Genomic DNA, 18068 nt, shown 5'->3' with positions numbered 1-18068 from the left:
CCTTATACTTATATGCTACACTCTATCATAGCACCTCTCACACTGAATTGTAATTGCTGGCTTATCTACTTTCTGTTACTGCCTACTAGAATATTTAATACATGTGATATGTTTAATAAATATTTCTATTTGTTGAATAAAATAAAAGATTTAAAAGACTTCCAAGTAGCAAGGATGATTATCTGCTAGAAAGCCAAAGTCCTTTCCTCCCTGGAGGAGGCTCTCCTCTTAGAGCCTGCCATGAACTAGCCCTGTGCATCCTTTACCTGAGCATAGCTCACCTTGCACATTGTAGGAAAGCAGGTCAACCACAGAGTCAGCCTTCATGTGGTAACGAGCCTGAAGGCTGAAATGGTCTGTGCTGGTGTTGCCACCAGTGTAGGAGGCGGACCAGTTGTACAAGTTGCTGTAGACATTTGCGGATAGGTCTAGAACACCCAGGAGAGGCACCTGCAGTTGATACAACTTGGGAATGGTAAAAGTAGGGACTTGGAACTCTCGAGATGGCAGATGGAAATCCACAGACGTGAAGTGGAGGGCTGGTGTCCTAACAGTCTCTAACATCTTTAGATCTCTGGAGGATTTGCCACCAAAAGGCAAAGGAATCTCAACTTTCAGACTGTTCTTGTTCAAGGTATATTTGACCCGGCCATCGCTGAAATGAACAACAAAGACAACATCCCCCCAGTCAGACATCAGTCATTCAAAGTTCTCTGCCTCTGACCTTCCCAGCAATATTGTACCTGCCTCATTCCCGAAGCCACTCTGCGCTTTTCCTTGTGCTACTCCTATGCCTGGACCCCTTTGCTTTTATCTCCACCTATCAAACACTCAAATCCTTACAAAGCTCTTCTAAGAGCCACTCATTATCATTACCATCCCACCTAAGTCATAGCCAATTTGCCTCATTCTTACAGTTACATAGTTCCTTGCACCTTTCTCAAAGAGCATGTCATAATTTTGCTTATATAATTAATTATTTGTCATTTGTTGGTGTCTACATGGTATCTTTCTGAGAGAAAGGACTGTATCTTATCCAATTTCTATCTTCTCACTGTACCTAGTCTAGCATTTTGCCCATAGGGGATACTTGATACAAACTTGCTAAACTGAATTGAGGCAACTTGATTTGTGGAAAGAACATAGGTGTGGAAGTCAGTAAGCCTGGGTTAAAGTATTTTCTCAGAATGCTGCCTCCATTTAGTGCTCAATGGTTGGTCTGACTCTCTGTAACTTAACAGTAAGCATGTAGTCAATAATGCCTCTAGCCATTCTGAATTCTTCACAGTCAGAGGGAGAATTTGCTTATAATAGAAGAAAGCTGAATGACCTTCCAATTCAGGTTGTACTGATAAAATATCTTAGGATGAAAGTACCAGAATCCCCCAATTACTTTCTTAGATTCTTCCTGACAGGGTTGGCATTCTCATGTTTACTAATGCAAAAATGCCACAGTGTTTGCACTAGTTATTAATCTCCTTAAAATGCTTAAATTATTTCCCTTAAAAATTTAAATTAAAAAAATATCCAAATCATGCTATGTAAAATCTTTCATTTACTTTGCACGGTTCAAGAAGCTTTGCCGGTTTCTTCTTTTACCTTTTTAAGAAGAGGTTTTCTGGGATGTGGAAGTCTGGCAATCCCATGTTCTGGAGGTTCAACTCCTTCAGGCTATTGAGGTGGTCTTGCAAAGTCTGGGTATAAGGAAGACTCCCAGACGCCTTTTGAAGCCATGAGTTCATTGCCTACAAAATGACAGGAGATTTTTAAGGTAATGGGCATGGATGAGCCTCAAAGAGCAATGAACATTAGGCACAAATCCAGATTTGACAAGTTAATTATTTAGCAGGACAATGCACTGAATGTTAAAAATAAATAACAGAAAACTATGAATCTTCGTTGACAGTCACTGATCACTGCCCATATTTATAAAAGGAACGTCTAACATAGTCAGCCTCCTAGCTAGTGTCCTGAAGCTTCCTTTGATACCACTAGGCAAAGAACTGTTCTGCTTAGTAGCATCTCTTTGATATGTATCATATTCAGCTTTGTGTAACTGGATAACTACACATGTGTGAAAGTTTTTTTTTTTTCCCCAAGAATTCCCTGGGGGGTAGGAAGCATGCCTTATACATCTTTGGATACCTTCCTGCACCTAGCTCAGAGTTGAGGATGTAATCAGCACTTATACCCATGTATTTATTGACTGGCAGACTCATACTTACAACTATTAATTTGGAACCCACGTGCCGGAAAGTCATGTCTGTTTGAGGGACTCTGTGATCCAGGAGTCTATCAGCATACATATGTAAGCTTCTAGGATACTCAGAGAGATCCACAGGGAAATTGGAAGTCATTTTTTTGGTATCTACATTGGTGCCTGTGTTCCATTCAAATTCAATCTTCTCTTCATCTGAAAATACATAGGAAATAGTTGTGAGTGGTACTAGGTCAGCCTGTAACCACAGGTCTCAACAGCTGCATTACTTTGGAAGTGCTCACACAGGGGAAGAGACACGTACCGTAATGCCACGCCACCCTCTTGGAAACTGTGGAGCCATAAGCTGTAGCAGATGAGTCCATTTGGAGGAGCAGTTTGGCAGGTGACCAGTGGGCGATGATCTCACTTCTGGCTTCTGCTTGCAAACGGGGTACGGAAATAACACCTTTGATTTTTCCTTCTTCCTTTGTGTCACAACTATGGTAAAGAAAATCAGTTGGCACCAGTGATTTTGTCCTTTCAAAGGAGATATGCAGGATTAAACAGAAGTTCCATTTGCGGTGATCAAAACCAGATACAAGGATGGTTCAGAGAAGCAGTCACAGATCAAATTCATTAACTTCTGAAGCCAACATTCAGCACAAATTAAGGACTTTGCAAGCAGGTTTAGGAGAAAGAGAAGCTTTTTGAAAACTGTTTGAATCCTGTTCTGCTATTTACTAGCTCTATGACTTTGGTCAAATGATTTAAACCCTCTGAGCTACCATTTCCTTATCCATGAAACAGGTAAACTCACACTGACCTCGCAGTTTATTGTGAGGACTGAGATACTTTCTTTAAAGCACCCAGCACTGTGCTTGATACCTGAATAGTAAGTGCCTGATAAATGGTAGGAAAATCCAACTGGACATGCGCAGAGGCTTAAAATGTTGAGGGCTCGGCCGGGCGCAGTGGCTCACGCCTGTAATCCCAGCACTTTGGGAGGCCAAGGCGGGTGGATCACGAGGTCAGGAGATGGATACCATCCTGGCCAATATGGTGAAACCCAGTCTACACTAAAAATACAAAAATTAGCTGGGTGTGGTGGCACACACTTGTAGTTCCAGCTCCTTGGGAGGCTGAGGCAGGAGAATCACTTGAACTCAGGAGGCAGAGCTTGCAGTGAGCCGAGATTGTGCCACTGCACTCCAGCCTGGTGACAGAGTGAGACTCCGTCTCAAAAAAAAAAAAAAAAAAAAAAAAAAGGAAAATGTTAAGGGCTCTATCTGCCACTCTGAGTACACTGGGGTGAACATGAACATGGCTTGGTCAGGTATAAAGTAGAAGAGGAATAATGAAAAGAACCACCCAGGCCTGCAGTGCAGGTCAGATGACCCTCAGCCTTCCTTACCTTAGGTGGCCCATGAGGGTGACCTCAGTAATTTTCTTGTTCTGAATGTCCAGGGTGAGTCTGTAAGACTTTCTGCCCTCAGTAGATTCATCATTAACTCTGAGGATTGTTCCAAGGTCAACCTCAAAATCCGGAATTTGGACTTCACTGGACAAGGTCATACTCTGCCGATTATATTTGAATGTCATGGTAGCCTCAGTCTGCTTTACACCTGGACAAGTGTATAAGAGAATCAAGAGATGTATGGTAGGAAGCTATGTTTTGGAAGGAAAGAGAGGAAAAAGCAGAGAAACTCCAAGGAATTAATGTACTTAAACAAAAACACAATTCAGGATTTTACTGAAAATTTTAAACTCAGTGGTATTCATGTATACAAGTCTTTATGGATCGCCTATTATGAGCCTATTATGTGCTGGACACTGCTCTTGGCACTGGGGAGTCCTTGCTTTCATGGGGCTTACCTTCTAGTGGGGGAGGTGTGCAGGCAATAAACAAGTAACTTGCTCATGTCAGATGGTAATGAATGTTATGAAGAAGAGTAAAACTGGATACAAGGATAAAAGAAAGGGATAGAAGAAGTGTTATTTCATACTTGGTGGTCAGAGAAGTTCTCTCTGATAAGGGCACATGTGGGCAGAGATCAGAATGAAGAGAGGTTGGAGCTATGCTGAGTTCTGGGAGGAGCACATTCCAGGCAGAGGGCCAGGAATACAAAGGCCCTGAAATGGGGAGCACTTAGCTTGTTTGTGGAACAGCAAAGGCTCACAGTCCTTCTGGGCCAGGAAGACACGACATCTCTATATTACTTTCCATTCAAGATGCCTTTCCTGGTTCCTTGCTGCCCTTGCCCTGGGCTCCATCTGCCCGACTCCCCCTTTCTTTGTAACAAGATTCCCAGGCATCCTTCGATCCATAGGCTCGTCCATTTTATATCCTTTGTAAAACAATGTTTACCAAACACTATTTCCCCAGCATGCCCTGCTCCCCCAGTACTTTCTCTCATGGGATTTTCTTCCTAGTTTAATTTTGTGATATGCTATCCCTATATAAAATTTTTTCCAAAGTGAACACCTAATTTTGCCCCATTCCCTAAAACCTGCTCCTCCAGTTGCCCTTTCCATCTCCATAAATGGAAGCTCTGTTTTCCAGTTGCCCAGGCCAAAAACCTTAGGTTTGTCCTCATTCCCCTTTTCCTCTTACACTCAACATCTACTGTATCAGCAAATCTTGTCAGCCTAATCTTCAAAATATGGTCAGAATGCAACCCCTTCTCATATCTCCTCTGCCATTGCCCTAATCCAAAACAGCACTGATTCCTGCCTGGATTATTGTGATAACCTACATAGTAGTTTCTCTGCCCTTGTCTCCCCATAGTCTTTTCTCAACATAAACATAAATCAAATCATGAGGACTCCCCAGTGGCTTTCATTTAATTCACAGGAAGAAGCCGAAGTTCTTACCATGGCCTATGAGATCATCCTTCCTTCACCTCTCCATATCTCTCTGTCCTCATCTTCTACCTCTTTTCTCCCTGGTCTTTCTGCTCAAGCCATACTGGCTTCCTTCCTTTCTTTGAAACATGGCAGCAATATGTCAGCCTCAGGGCCTTTGCACCTACTGGTCCCTCTGCCTGTAACAGTCTTACCACACTGCTTCTCCCCTTATCTCTGTTAGGTCTCCTTATACTCACTTTACCAGGGAGACTTTCCCTTATTATTCCAAATGCACTGCTTTCCCTGCCCTTCTTCCTCCCTCTTACTCCTAGCCTTCCCTAGACCAGTCTATGCTCTGTTTTCCTCCCCAGTACTGATCTGACACTCCAAATATTAACTTGTTTGGTTGTTCACTGTAACTTCCACGAAGGCAGAGACTCCATTGTTCACTGTTCTAGCCCCAGGTCTTAAAATAGGCCTGCCACTTATTGGGTACTCAGTTAATATTTGTTAAATAGGTTAAATTACATGTGTTCTCCTCATGAATTCTGAACCTGAGACTGCGAGCAGAGATGAAGCAGCTGTGTTTTGAATACTCACCTTCTGCTTGAGTTACAAACTTCAGGGTGTCCACCAAGGCTCTGTCCTCTCTCTGGAGCTCATAGGTTGCACTGACAGAATACTGCTCAACTTCTCCTGTAGGCCTCAGTTCCAGCTCTAATCTGAAGATGTTACAATGAAGACAGTGCATAATGTTAGAGCTTTCAAGGATGGAGATAATGTCCCCAAAACAATTCAGCCTCAAATGCAACAAAAATATGGTCCGTATTTTAACATTGTCTCTTGCCCTTAACTAAGATGATCTTTTTGATCCCTCAGTCCTACAAGAACCCAAGGCAAGGGCAGACACCAGGATTCCCAAGACTTTGGACAAGCAGAGCAGGAGTTGGCTGGTTGTTTCAGCAAAGCTGAGAACAAGCACTGGAACTTGGGGGCTGAAGACAGGGAGCCACCTAAGTATGGTGAAGGCTTCAAGCACATTGATGGGCTCCAGGAAGTTCATAGCAATGGGTCTGGAGGCTCAGAAACATGGACACTGAATTAGGAGCAAATTGGGATCTGTGCTGTGATCCTGTCCTGTGTATAAGAAAGCAAAATGGGACACCCAACGTGTTGGCCAGAGGACCCTGCTTTAAATACCCAAAGATGGTGCAAACCCAGAAGGCTAGTGACAGGGGCTTACAACACAGAGCATTTTTTTCCTATGCCATGCTAGGTGACCATGATGTAAAAGGTGAGAAAATGCATCTCTAACCTGGTGTCCCCGGTCAGCGGATAGTAGGGGGCGGAGTCTGTGGAACTGGCATTGGAGTAAGCGCTTGAGGTGCAGTAATTCAGGCCAGTAAAGAGTTGCTTGCAAACTGACAAGGACTGCCTGTTCTCGATGAGAGGTGGGATCACCTCCGTTTTGGTGGTAGAGACCAAATGTAACGTGTTGCTGGTGAAGAACAAAAATACCTGAGTTATTGCTAAGTCATGAATCAAAATGAATATCACAAATTCTCAGGGTGTAAATACCCCCTTATCCTTGTCTTCCCTCAGTCCACACCTATCTCTAACTATTTGATTTACTGAGAAACAAATAATATTAGAAAGAACATCAACATGACAAGCCATGAGAGTGACTGTGGAGCTTCCAGCTGAGTTCTTTCCATGTTTCCTGTAATCCCCACAACAGTAGGCTTATGGTTCTCATTTTACAGAAGCAGAGGCTCAGAGATGTTAAATAGCTGATCACTGGGGCTGAATTTCAGTGTGCCCCTTCCTTCCTATGATGCAAGGCAAGAGAAACTGTCTCTTTCATATGAAATCCCCTACTCTCTACCTGCTTACTTCCACCTGCATTAAGCACACTCAAGTCTCCTCCCCTGTGCCCCTCGCCTATGCTCCTTTCTTTCTTTTCTTGCTTTCTCTTGGCTTCCTCACCATCAAGAGTTGTCTGCCTTTGCAGTCTCCACTTCCTCCCAACGTGCTGCACTAACTGTGCTCTGATTGCTCATTCCATCTTCTGAAAATGCTTTCATCAATGTCTCTAATGCCCTCCTTGCTCCTACATCCAATGGGCATATTTAGGTTTTATCTTCCTTGACCTCCCAGAAGCCTTCAGTAGAGTTGCACACTCATGACCAGACTAAGACCCTGGAGCCTCTCACATCTGAAGAGATGATGGCACCTTCCTTCCAAGTGTGTACTTAAAAACTTAGTACATGTAAGAAAGTTCAACCTTGGCCTGGTTTTTTCTAAGGATGCTTTCTTTGAAACAGCACATTTTCCTACAAGTATTGCTTCTCCAAGTTGGGGGTGCCATAAGACCAAGCTTTGCTGATGTGCTGGAGTCCTAATGCCAGCTTTTGCCTACCCATGGGGTGATCTCCCCTATGGCTGCTCTATGGCTTCTGCGACCTTTTGTGGCTTTGGTTCTCCTTCTTCTTCTCTGGTCACTTCTTCTAACTCATTGCTGGTTATTCCTCTTCTTCCTTTACATGTTTTCGTCTTCTCCATATTTCTGTCCTCATCTCTCATGTCTCACTCTACACCAGTTGCTGTTTAACCACAACAACCTCTGTATACTAATGATTCCCAAATCCAAATGTGGAGCCCAAGCCACTTTACTGGGCTCAGATCCACAGGTCTATTTGCCACTAGATTTCTAAACTGGTTGTTTCATAGGACATCAAATGCAGCACATCCAAAACTGAATTTGTCACCTTCCTTAAAACAAGAAGCTCTCCCACTGTAGTTCTTATTTAAGTGAAGGGTGCCTCCTCCCTCTTTTCTTCTTTCTTTTTCCCTGTCCCATACCCAATTAATCACCCAGTACTTATGATTCTGCCTCTTAGAAAGTTCTAGAATCTGCTTACTCCTTTCTATACCTGGTTTTCCTCCATTGCAGGCCATTATCAGCTCTTAGCCACACAGGATCGTAAGAGATGCCCAATGGTCTCTTCGTGTCCAGCTGTGCCTCCTTCCCACCCATTTTCCACACTAGAGTCAGAGTATTTCTTCTAAAACATCACCCCTATCTTATTTCTGCTCCCCTCTTCAACTCCTGTGCCTTCAAAAGAGTCCAAACTCCTTAGGATGGCTTCCATGGTTGGGAATGATCTCTCCCCTGCCTACCTCTCCCCGTCATCTCTCACTTACGTTCCCTGAGCACCTTACCATTCTGCACTTCTTCCAGTTCCTTGAACCATATGCCTTTACCTTCAGGCCATTACCTGCTTTTCCTTTTGCCTGGAACACTCACTCCTTTCTCCTTTGCCTAAATGACTCTGACACAGTCCTCAGTTATCAGGTCAAGTACACTTACTTCAGAATGCATTCCTTGACTAGCACAGGCTACATGATATAAAATTTCATGGTATTCTAATACTTTCTATAACTTAGCCCTTACTTTATGATTACTGCTTGCTTTATTGTGTGTCTCCCTCATAAAATGTAAGCATTCAAAGGTCAGGGACCTTGTATGTCTCACTCAACACATGTGGCACATATTAAGCAATTAAATATACTATATTTGGCTTCTGTGAGACAGGGTCTTGCTCTGTCACCCAAGCTGGAGTGCAGTGGTGCAAGCATGGTTCACTGAAGGCTTGAACTCCTGGGCTCAATCGATCCTCCCATCTCAGTTTTCTGAGTAGCTGGAACTACAGGCATGCGCCACCATGTCTAGCTAATTTTGTTATTTTTTTTTTTTGTAGAGATGAGGTTTTGCCATGTTACCCAGGCTGCTCTCTGAACACCTGGGCTCAAGCGATCCATCCACCTGGGGCTCCCAAAGTGCTGGGATTACAGACATGAACCACCGGGCTGGCCAATTAAGTATTATTTTTGAATGAACATATGAATGTGTCTAAAATATGAAAACTAAGGTAAATCAATGGTTGAGGGTGCCACTTAAAATGAAACTCTCCATAAGAGTCTGTATCCCATTATCACGAGGTTAGGAGTTTCATGCTTTACCTACTGAGCTAGCTACCTCAAATCAATATGTTCTTAGGTATTTTTTGGGGTGAAAAACAATTCATTTCCCAAAGATGATCTCCAGAGCTACTGTTTCTTCATTCTCAAAACAAATAGATAACAAAAAATCACAACTTAATAATAACTAATTAAGCAGTAGGTCTTAATAAGTCTCAAAGCAGAAAGATAAAGGACAATTTAGTAAAATGTGGAAAGTAGAAGAAAAGTAATTATGTAGTTATGTAGTAAGTCTAGGCTAGAATTAAAATAGGTAACCCGGAATCTTTCCTCTCTATTTCTCTCCCACTTCCTCAGGACCTGAATAATCTCAATCAACTGTTTAGCCTGGCGAAATCCTGCAGATACATTCTCTGTTCTCTCTTTCAAACTGGCTAGGCAGACTTGGCTAAAAGAATTACCTGCCACTTAACAGCTTGACTGGTTTCTTTGGGGAAGGAATGATAAACTTCAACTGCCCAGCTTTTAGGGCAACACGAGCCTCCAGGCCTGACTCGTGGAAGAAGTTGGTGTTCATCTGGACCCCGCTCCTAGCGAAGTCTGGAATGATGATGCCCATATTTGTCACAAACTCCACAGACACGGAGGGTTTTGCCACCAGTTCGGCCTGCATCTATAAGTCAGAAAGCAACCCATTCAGATTCATTAAATACTTCAGTCCCCTGTCAGTCAGATCAACCACCTTTCTCACCTCCAGGCAAACACTTCCTGGATAACACACCTTTGGAAACATTACTGGGATTTGTTTGGAAGAAGGAAAGCAAGTTCTCATTTCTCTAGAGTTGGACTACACTACCCAGAACTAGAAAGTACCTGAGTTAACATTAGGCAAAATCAGTTTAAAAAGATGATAGGAATACTCATTTATTGAGAGAACTGAGTTCTTGTCTTGTGGCTGTACCACTACTGGAGCTGGTGAGGTGGTGCATTTTGGTGGAAGCTTAAAGTTTTTCATAAAAAATAATAAGATGATTACAATGATGATGCATTTTGTCTTGAACTGAAAACGCATTTTAAAATGTGTTTTAACAAGAAACCCACCCTGGAAGAAAATAATAACCTGAGAAATCAAAAGGCAAACAGAATCTTACATTGGCTACTTCCAGTTTCACTCCAGCCTTGATTCCAGGAGCGGTGACTCCAGATGAAGATATTTGCAACTGTAATCCAGCTCCAGTGGGGAGTTCAAAGGCATTCTCTATGAAGATGTAGTGAAGAAAAAAGTCGTTCTTTGAGCCCTTCCTGATGACCTCTCCAATCTATAGACCCAACAGGGGAGAGCAAATAAAAGTAAGTCTTTTTAAAGTCAGTTTTGTTAAATGCAACCTTCCATACATTGGAGAGTAATTCCTCTTTATCTAGAAAGGAAGGATTAGCATATTTTGATGAGCTGAATAGTTTGATAAATAAAGATCAAACTGATGTTTTTACCATTTTCAGTGAATCAGGATAGAAGAAAATTCACTAGATAGATATCATGTCATTTTCAACTGGATTCAGAAGGCTCTTAAAAATATTGCTGGGCCTCAGAGCTTTATGGACTTTAAGTATCATATATGCCATGGCTTCATTCTGGTGTTCTGGAGTCTGACTGTAAGTGAAGGTGTACTTGAAATATATTATATTATGATAAAATCATTTTTAAAAATATCAGTTTGCATTGGGTTTTATTTTTTAAATAATATTTCCATAAAATAGCTTGAGACCTGTTTTCTTAAAGTCAACATTTTTTTTATCAAGCCATAGGAATACATTTATATATTTCCTTTTATTAATAAATTAATAATAAAAATTATAGCATATTTAGATAGTGAATTATAGTTTGCCAAATACTTTTTTTTATAATCATTATATCATTTCAATATTAAAAGGACCTTCAGGCCGGGTGCAGTGGCTCATGCCTGTTAGCCCAGCACTTTGGGAGGCCCAGGCTGGCGGATCACTTGAGGTCAGGAGTGCGAAACCAGCCTGGCCTACGTGGTGAAACTTTGTCTCTACTAAAAGTACACAGATTAGCCGGGCATGCTGGCGCGTGTCTGTAGTCCCAGCTACTTGGGAGGCTGAGGCAGGAGAATTGCTTGAACCCGGGAGGCAGAGTTGCAGTGAGCCGAGACTGCACCACTGCACTCCAGCCTGGGAGCAAGACTCCATCTCAAAAAATTAAAAAAATAAAAATAAAAATAAAAGGACCTTCAGCAAAGGTAGAGGAAGGTATACCGAACGTTGTTTTCCAGATGAATAAATTAATGCTCTTAAAAATATAGCTAACATTATGAATAGCTTAATTTCTAAATGTTAACAGCTCCTTGTGATCCAAGAGTCATCTCAGTGAAATTCAAGGCAAACCTGCATCTTTGAAGAAAGTACAAGCATCTTTTCTGTCTTGTGCAGTTGTGATCATAAGGGCATCTGGGCGATCTAAAAAAACCAACGTCTGGTCTCATGGCTGACTTACCATCTGAGGGATCCCCTGCAGAGTGCGGGCACCCGTCAGGAGCAGTTTTCCAAGGAGCTGGAGGTCATGGAGCCTGGCAAAGCCAAGCTCCTCTCCCAAGATGCGGAGGTAGGCTCTGGCTTCCGGGACTTCTTTGGATTTCAAATCTTCAATCAGCTTCTGAACAGTGAACATCATTCCATTTACCATGTCCTGAGAGTTTAGTAATAAAATGGCCAGTGAGATGTCAGCAATGTCAAACACCTTTTAGTTCCCAATGTGGGACCTGTCTGCTGCAGCCAGGATGGGCCTAAAAAAATGCTTCAGGTGAGGAACAGGGAGACACTGAAGTCCAGGCTAATTTCTCTAAACAGAGATGAAAGAACTAAGGTCTTGTCAGGGATAGTGGCACTCTTAAAGCTATTCTTAATTTAAAAATCTGTAGACATAGTAAGATGTGGTGGGTTGAGGGGAGGGGTCCCTGCTCTCCAGTATGCCAGGATCCTCAAGATTAGAAGATCCTCTGTCTCCCACCCATTCCCTGCTTAGCCTTCTCTTCTTTGACCAGTGAAGACTACAAAGTGTTTCTTAAGAAAATGTAGCTGCTATGTAAATTTACCAAAAGTTTGAAAAACACTTGATCCTAGACAAGTTCTTCTTAGAGAGAAGAAGAATCTCAGAGATGGATGCCCAGGCATTGGGGGGAAAAAAATGTGAAATTGACAGACTCAAAGCAGATCAAAGACCCTTGGCCTCAAGTGGGGGTCAGGAAATCAGAAGATGGAACTGGTGCTCAACAGTGAGCTTGGAGGGGTAAATTACTGCCTTGCTCTGCAAACTTGAATGTGCATACAAGTCACATGAGGTCTTGCTAAAATACAGCTTCTGATTCAGTAGATTGTGGGTGAAGCCTGAGAACCTACATTTCTGACCAGACCACACATTGGGTAGCAAAAAATTCAAGAATAAGCTCCAGATCATACAGCCTATTTTGCTCCTTAAATAGGGGCTCATTACTAGCTTCAAAGTGGAATTTTGGTCTCATTTGCTAGTGCACTGATGGCAGTGAGCGCTAAAGAAAGCAGTTAATAATAATGAAAATATTAATTTAAAACTCGCAATAGTGTCTGCTTATTGAACAGTCAATGCCAGCATCAGGCACTGCACTTGGAATTTTAGATGCCTTATTTCATTGTCTTTAAATAACCTTGTGAGGTTTGGACTATTATTAGTAGTCTGGGATGCAGACAGAAACAGATACACATAATATCAACCAACTTCCCCAAGTGCACACAATTTCAAGACAGGGAAGTTAGAATTAAATCCATGCCCAGAGTTCATAGTTTTTTTTAAGACAGAGTCTCACACTGTCGCCCGGGCTGGAGTGTAACAGTGTAATCTCAGCTCACTGCAACCTCTACCTCCTGGGTTCAAGCAATTCTCCTGCCTCAGCCTCCCGAGTAACTGGGATTACAGGCGCCCACTACCATGCCCGGCTAGTTTTTTGTATTTTTAGTAGAGATGGGGTTTTACTATGTTGGCCAGGCTGGTCTCAAATTCCTGACCCCGTGATCCACCCACCTCAGCCTCCCAAAGTGCTGGGATTACAGGTGTGAGCCACCACGCCCAGCCCAGAGTTCATACTCTTAATTGTTATCCTAGAGTACTTCTCAGGATAGAAGTCTTCCTTCTGGGCACACTGAATTTCGGGAGACCTTTAACTACTGAAGATACTGGCCCTTATCCCAGCAGGTCTGGTTGATAAAAACCATAGTTATCACTTCAGTTAGATAATATTTTGATGACTTCCTTGCTTAGAAAAGAATTGTTTTTGCATGGAGACCCAAAGCTTTCCTTAAGAAGATACTTGACAAATACACACCTGCTCACGTTTATCCTCTTTGGTATAGCCAAAGTGGTCCACTAAGACCTTAGAGACACCATCAGGAACTTGACCATTAACCCAGTACAAAGCTTTGTTGACACTGTCTGGGAAAAATCCTTGCTTCCCAAAAAGAGCTTCCAATGTTGGCTCAAAGCCTTTTCCTTCCAAGCCAATCTGAGAAACAAAATCAGATAAGAAAATGGCATCAGCTTTCTTTGTTATATGCCAGCCTAGTAGTTCCCCCTCTTGATGTCCATTTATCTAAACAAGTATTTGAATACCACAGGCCAGGAGCTGATCTTAGCACTTCACAGGAGCTGCTTTATTAAAATCTCACTAGAATCTTGACCTTATTACTTGCTTTTTTCTAGAAGAGGCAGCTAAGGTTCAGAGAGGACAAGCAATTCAACCAAGGGTTCAGAGTTGGGAGTGAATTTGAGATTTGAAGCAGATCTGACTAGGCAGCACATATGCTTCCTTGGCTTGGGACTTAAAGACGAGACATCTGCATTTCAATTTTTTTTTTATTTTTATACGGAGTCTCGCTCTGTTGCCCAGGCTGGAGTGCAGTGGTGCCATCTCTGCTCACTGCAAGCTTTGCCTTCTGGGTTCACGCCGTTCTCCTGCCTCAGCCTCCCGAGTAGCTGGGACTACAGGTGCCTGCCACCTCGCCCGGCTAATTTTTTTTGTATTTTTTTAGTAGAGACGGGTTTCACTGTGTTAGCCAGGATGGTCTCGATCTCCTGACCTCATGATCTACCCGCCTCGGCCTCCCAAAGTGCTGGGATTACAGGAATGAGCCACCTCACCCGGCCTGCATTTCTATTAATGTTAAGAAGTCATGCTTCAGGTGACCTCCAGCGAGGAGAGAGGAAGGCAGGGAAGGAGGGAAAGAAGAAAGCCTCAGAGTCATGGTAGGAAGTGCCTGGTGGTTCTTGTTTTCCTCTGGCTAGCTTCTGGCTCCCAGGGACTCTCTGTTTATGATGCTGTACAAAATGGGCTAGAGAACCTTGAACTCTTCACACTTACCTCGAAGAGGTCAGCTGAAGCAAATCCAAAGGCAGTAAGGGTCGTTTTCAGCATGGTTTCTTTAGGAAGGTAGTTATTTGGATCAAATATAAGATTCCCTTCAATTTTGGCTGAGGCTGGGTCAAGTGATGGAAGAGAAACAGATTTGTAGAGTCGATAGTTCCGAGAGAATTTTCTGAAGTCCATGACAGTTGGAAGTTGAGATTCTTTCAGAGCTTCTTTCACTAACTTTTTCAGACTAGATAAGAAGAAGTATAGTTTGAGCTGACACACCATGTTATTATCCTTTGACTCTTGCAGCCCAAGTAAATATGGATTTCCAATCACTACCAAAATGTCTGGATTTCATTTACCCTAAGGCTTTGGGTCTAGGTCTGCTACACATTTGCACAAGTGTTTGTGTCAGAAGCAAGGGCGGACAGTGGCTATGCCAAAACCTAGCGCTGGAATTCCAGCTTAGGGCCCTCAGTGGTATGTGGGGAAAAATTGCTCTTACTTACTCTTGGATATCCAATTCTTCGGAGTTCAAGATGTTGGCAATATGGGAAGCCACAAAGTTCTTCACTTGCTCGTTCTGTTCCCGTGGTAGAAGTTGGACAATTTTGTTAATATCTGCCTGTGAAGGACTCCTCATCAGCATGAGATAGGCAGCCAGTCGCTTATCTCCTGGAGAAGCATCATCAAGGAAAGTCTGAAGAAGCACCTCCTGGTCCTGCAGTCAAAAGAGGAGATGGTTATCACTGTCCTGTGGTCAGAACACAGAACGTGCCTGGCAAACACTGGCATTGTCTGCTAGCTCTTTCTTAAGCACAGGTCTAATTTCTCTGTAATCACTCTTCAAATGCTGGTATTGAATCTTCTTGCCAGTGTTTCCTAGAGCACTATCAAGTAAGGGTTCCCAGAAGATGCCTGTGGAATGCCTGTTGAATTCAATTCCATTAAAACACATAAATCATGGCCAAGTTATGATTTGTTTCACTAAGTGAAAATAAAGTTGTTTTAACCTAAGTTATTTTAATGTGAGGGTAAAGATGAAAAGGGGTAGTAAGAGTTTGGGCCTAATAAATAAGGTAGTTTCCAAAGCTCTGGAGCCATTGCCACCTAAGAGGGGGCCAAGTTGACTATCCTAGCCTAAGGTTATTGGGGGAAAATTAAGCATGTTTTTCCATGATGAGAGGGATGGTCAATCTGGTAGGTGGGTGGTAGGTAGCAAAAACATCTCACATTCTGCATGTTGACATAGCAGCAAGGTCAGGTATTTCTCTCATGTCACATACTGCTAGGCAGTCAAGTCAATAGGCTTGTTGAAATTTGCAATTAGAAAACAGTAGAGGCCAGGTGCAGTGGCTCACGCCTGTAATCCCAGCACTTTGGGAGGCTGAGGTGGGTGGATCACCTGAGGTCAGGAGTTCAAGACCAGCCTGGTCAACATGGCAAAACCCCGTCTCTACTAAAAAAATACAAAAATTAGCTGGGTGTGGTGGCATGTGCCTGTAATCCCAGTTACTCAGGAGGCTGAGGCAGGGAGAATTGCTTGAACCCAGGAAGCGGAAGTTGCAGTGAGCCGAGATCGTGCCATTGCACTCCACCCTTGTAAATAGAGTGAGACTCCATCTCAAAAGATGGAAGGAAGGAAGGAAGGGAGGGAGGGAGGGAGGGAACAGCAGAATAAAGTCAGTAGATGAAATTTAGAGTCTCATTTCCCCAGTACCTTCCAAATCCTTGTTAATGAACTTTCACTTTCAGACCTCTTCTTGTGGACTTTACCTCGTCTTTAGGCTCCATTTTCCGCAGGGCCTGGATGGCAGTTTTCTGAATCATCAGTGATGGCTTTGTACTTTGGACACATTTCAGGATTGAAGACTTGAGTTCTGGAGTTACCTGCTCCATGGTTTGGCCCATGTTTCCAATGACCTGCATTGAAGAAAAGAAACAAGAACCCATCAGGGTGCAGGAGAGGGAAGTAAAAGGTATCCAGGAAAAGCGCTTCTGAAATGATCTATGTCGTGTAAAAGACTGAGATTACCCGCAGAATCAAATAGGTGTAATCTTCATCCCCAGTGCAGTCATCTTGAATCTGTTCCATCAGGTAATTAGCAATGTCTAGCAGCTCCTGGGTCCCTGTAGGGTTTGTCTTATGATAGCTACAGAATAAGAGCAGAGAGTCAAGACTCGGTAACCCCAGTTAGGTTTGTCTTAAAATCCAAACTTGTGAATGAGAAAAAATAATTATAAAATTCATATGGAATCCAAAAAGAGCCTGAGTAGCTGAAGCAATCTTAAGCAAAAAGAACAAAGCTGGAGGCATCACATTACCTGACTTCAAATTATGCTACAAGGCTATAGTAATCTAAACAGCATGATACTGGCATAAAAATAGACACATAGATCAATGGAACAGAATAGTGAACCCAGAAATAAAGCCACATAGTTACAGTCAATGGATCTTTGACAAAATTGACAAAAACATACACTCGAGAAAGGACACCCTTTTCAATAAGTGGTGCTGGGAAAGTTGGATTGCTATACGCAGAAGAATAAAACTGGACTACTATCTGTCACCGTATACAAAAATCAACTCAAGATAGATCAAAGACTTAAATGTAAGACCTGAAACTATCAAAATACAAGAAGAAAACCTAGGGAAAACTTCTGTGGACATTGACCTAGACAAAGAATTCGATGACTAAGACCTCAAAGGCAAAGACAACAAAAACAAAAAATAGACAAACAGAACTTAATTAAAGCAAAAAGCTTCTGCACAGTGAAACAAATAATCAACAGGGTGAGCAGCCTGCAGAATGGGAGAAAATATTTGCAAACTATTCATCCAGTGGGGTACTAATATCCAGAATGTACAAGGAATTCAAACAACTCAACAAAAAGTCCCCCAAATAATCCCATTAAAAAGTAGACAAGGACATGAATAGACATTTTTTCAAAAGAAGACACACAAATGGCAATAGGCATATGAAAAAATGCATAACATTACTAATCATTAGAGAAAAGTAAATTGAAACCACAATGAGATAACATGTTACAACAGTCAGGAGGGCCATTATTCAAAAGACAAAAAATAACAGATGTTGGTGAGGATACAGAGAAAAGGAAACAGTTAACCACTGTTGATGGTATTGTAAATAAGTACAACCTCTATGGAAAACAATACAGAGATTTCTCAAAGAACTAAAAATAGAACTACCAATGAATCCAACAATCCCACTACTGGGTGCATACCCAAAGGAAAAGAAATCATTATATCCAAAGGATACCTGCACCCATATGTTTATCGCAGCACTATTCACAATAGCAAAGGCATGGAATCAACCTAAGTGTCCGTCAATGGATGATTGGATTAAAAATGTGGAATGTATAGGCAATAAAATACTATTCAGCCATAAAAAGAATAAAATCATGTCATTTGCAGTAACATGGATGGAACTGAAGGTCATTGTCTTAAGTAAAACAGGACAGTCACAGACAAATATTGCATGTTGTCACTTTATAAGTGGGAGCTAAATAATATACACACAAGGACATAGAGTGTGGAATGATAAGACAATCGAGACTCAGGTATGGAAGTGGAGGGAGATGGATGGTGAGAAATTACTTAGTGGGTACACTATATGTTATCT

General features: G+C 42.3%; 1 protein-coding gene across 1 annotated transcript in view; it reads right to left on the bottom strand.

Moving 5' to 3' along the window:
- APOB (apolipoprotein B) overlaps positions 1–18068 on the bottom strand; it is a 42149-nt gene that overhangs the window by 11580 nt on the left and 12501 nt on the right. Inside the window, exons 11-25 of the mRNA XM_005576465.5 lie at positions 16460–16577; positions 16201–16347; positions 14934–15145; positions 14434–14671; positions 13402–13578; positions 11541–11732; positions 10177–10344; positions 9487–9698; positions 6360–6542; positions 5645–5766; positions 3612–3822; positions 2523–2698; positions 2226–2413; positions 1600–1745; positions 282–655 (exon numbers count right to left, since the gene is read on the bottom strand). Coding sequence (XP_005576522.3) covers positions 282–655; positions 1600–1745; positions 2226–2413; positions 2523–2698; positions 3612–3822; positions 5645–5766; positions 6360–6542; positions 9487–9698; positions 10177–10344; positions 11541–11732; positions 13402–13578; positions 14434–14671; positions 14934–15145; positions 16201–16347; positions 16460–16577 — 2864 coding nt within the window. The remainder of the gene's footprint in view (positions 1–281; positions 656–1599; positions 1746–2225; positions 2414–2522; positions 2699–3611; positions 3823–5644; positions 5767–6359; positions 6543–9486; positions 9699–10176; positions 10345–11540; positions 11733–13401; positions 13579–14433; positions 14672–14933; positions 15146–16200; positions 16348–16459; positions 16578–18068) is intronic.

This window comes from Macaca fascicularis, chromosome 13, assembly GCF_037993035.2.
Source record: "Macaca fascicularis isolate 582-1 chromosome 13, T2T-MFA8v1.1".
Taxonomy (NCBI): domain Eukaryota; kingdom Metazoa; phylum Chordata; class Mammalia; order Primates; family Cercopithecidae; genus Macaca; species Macaca fascicularis.
The sequence above is the reverse complement of the archived record's forward strand: the minus strand, read 5'-3'. Positions and strand labels throughout refer to the sequence as shown.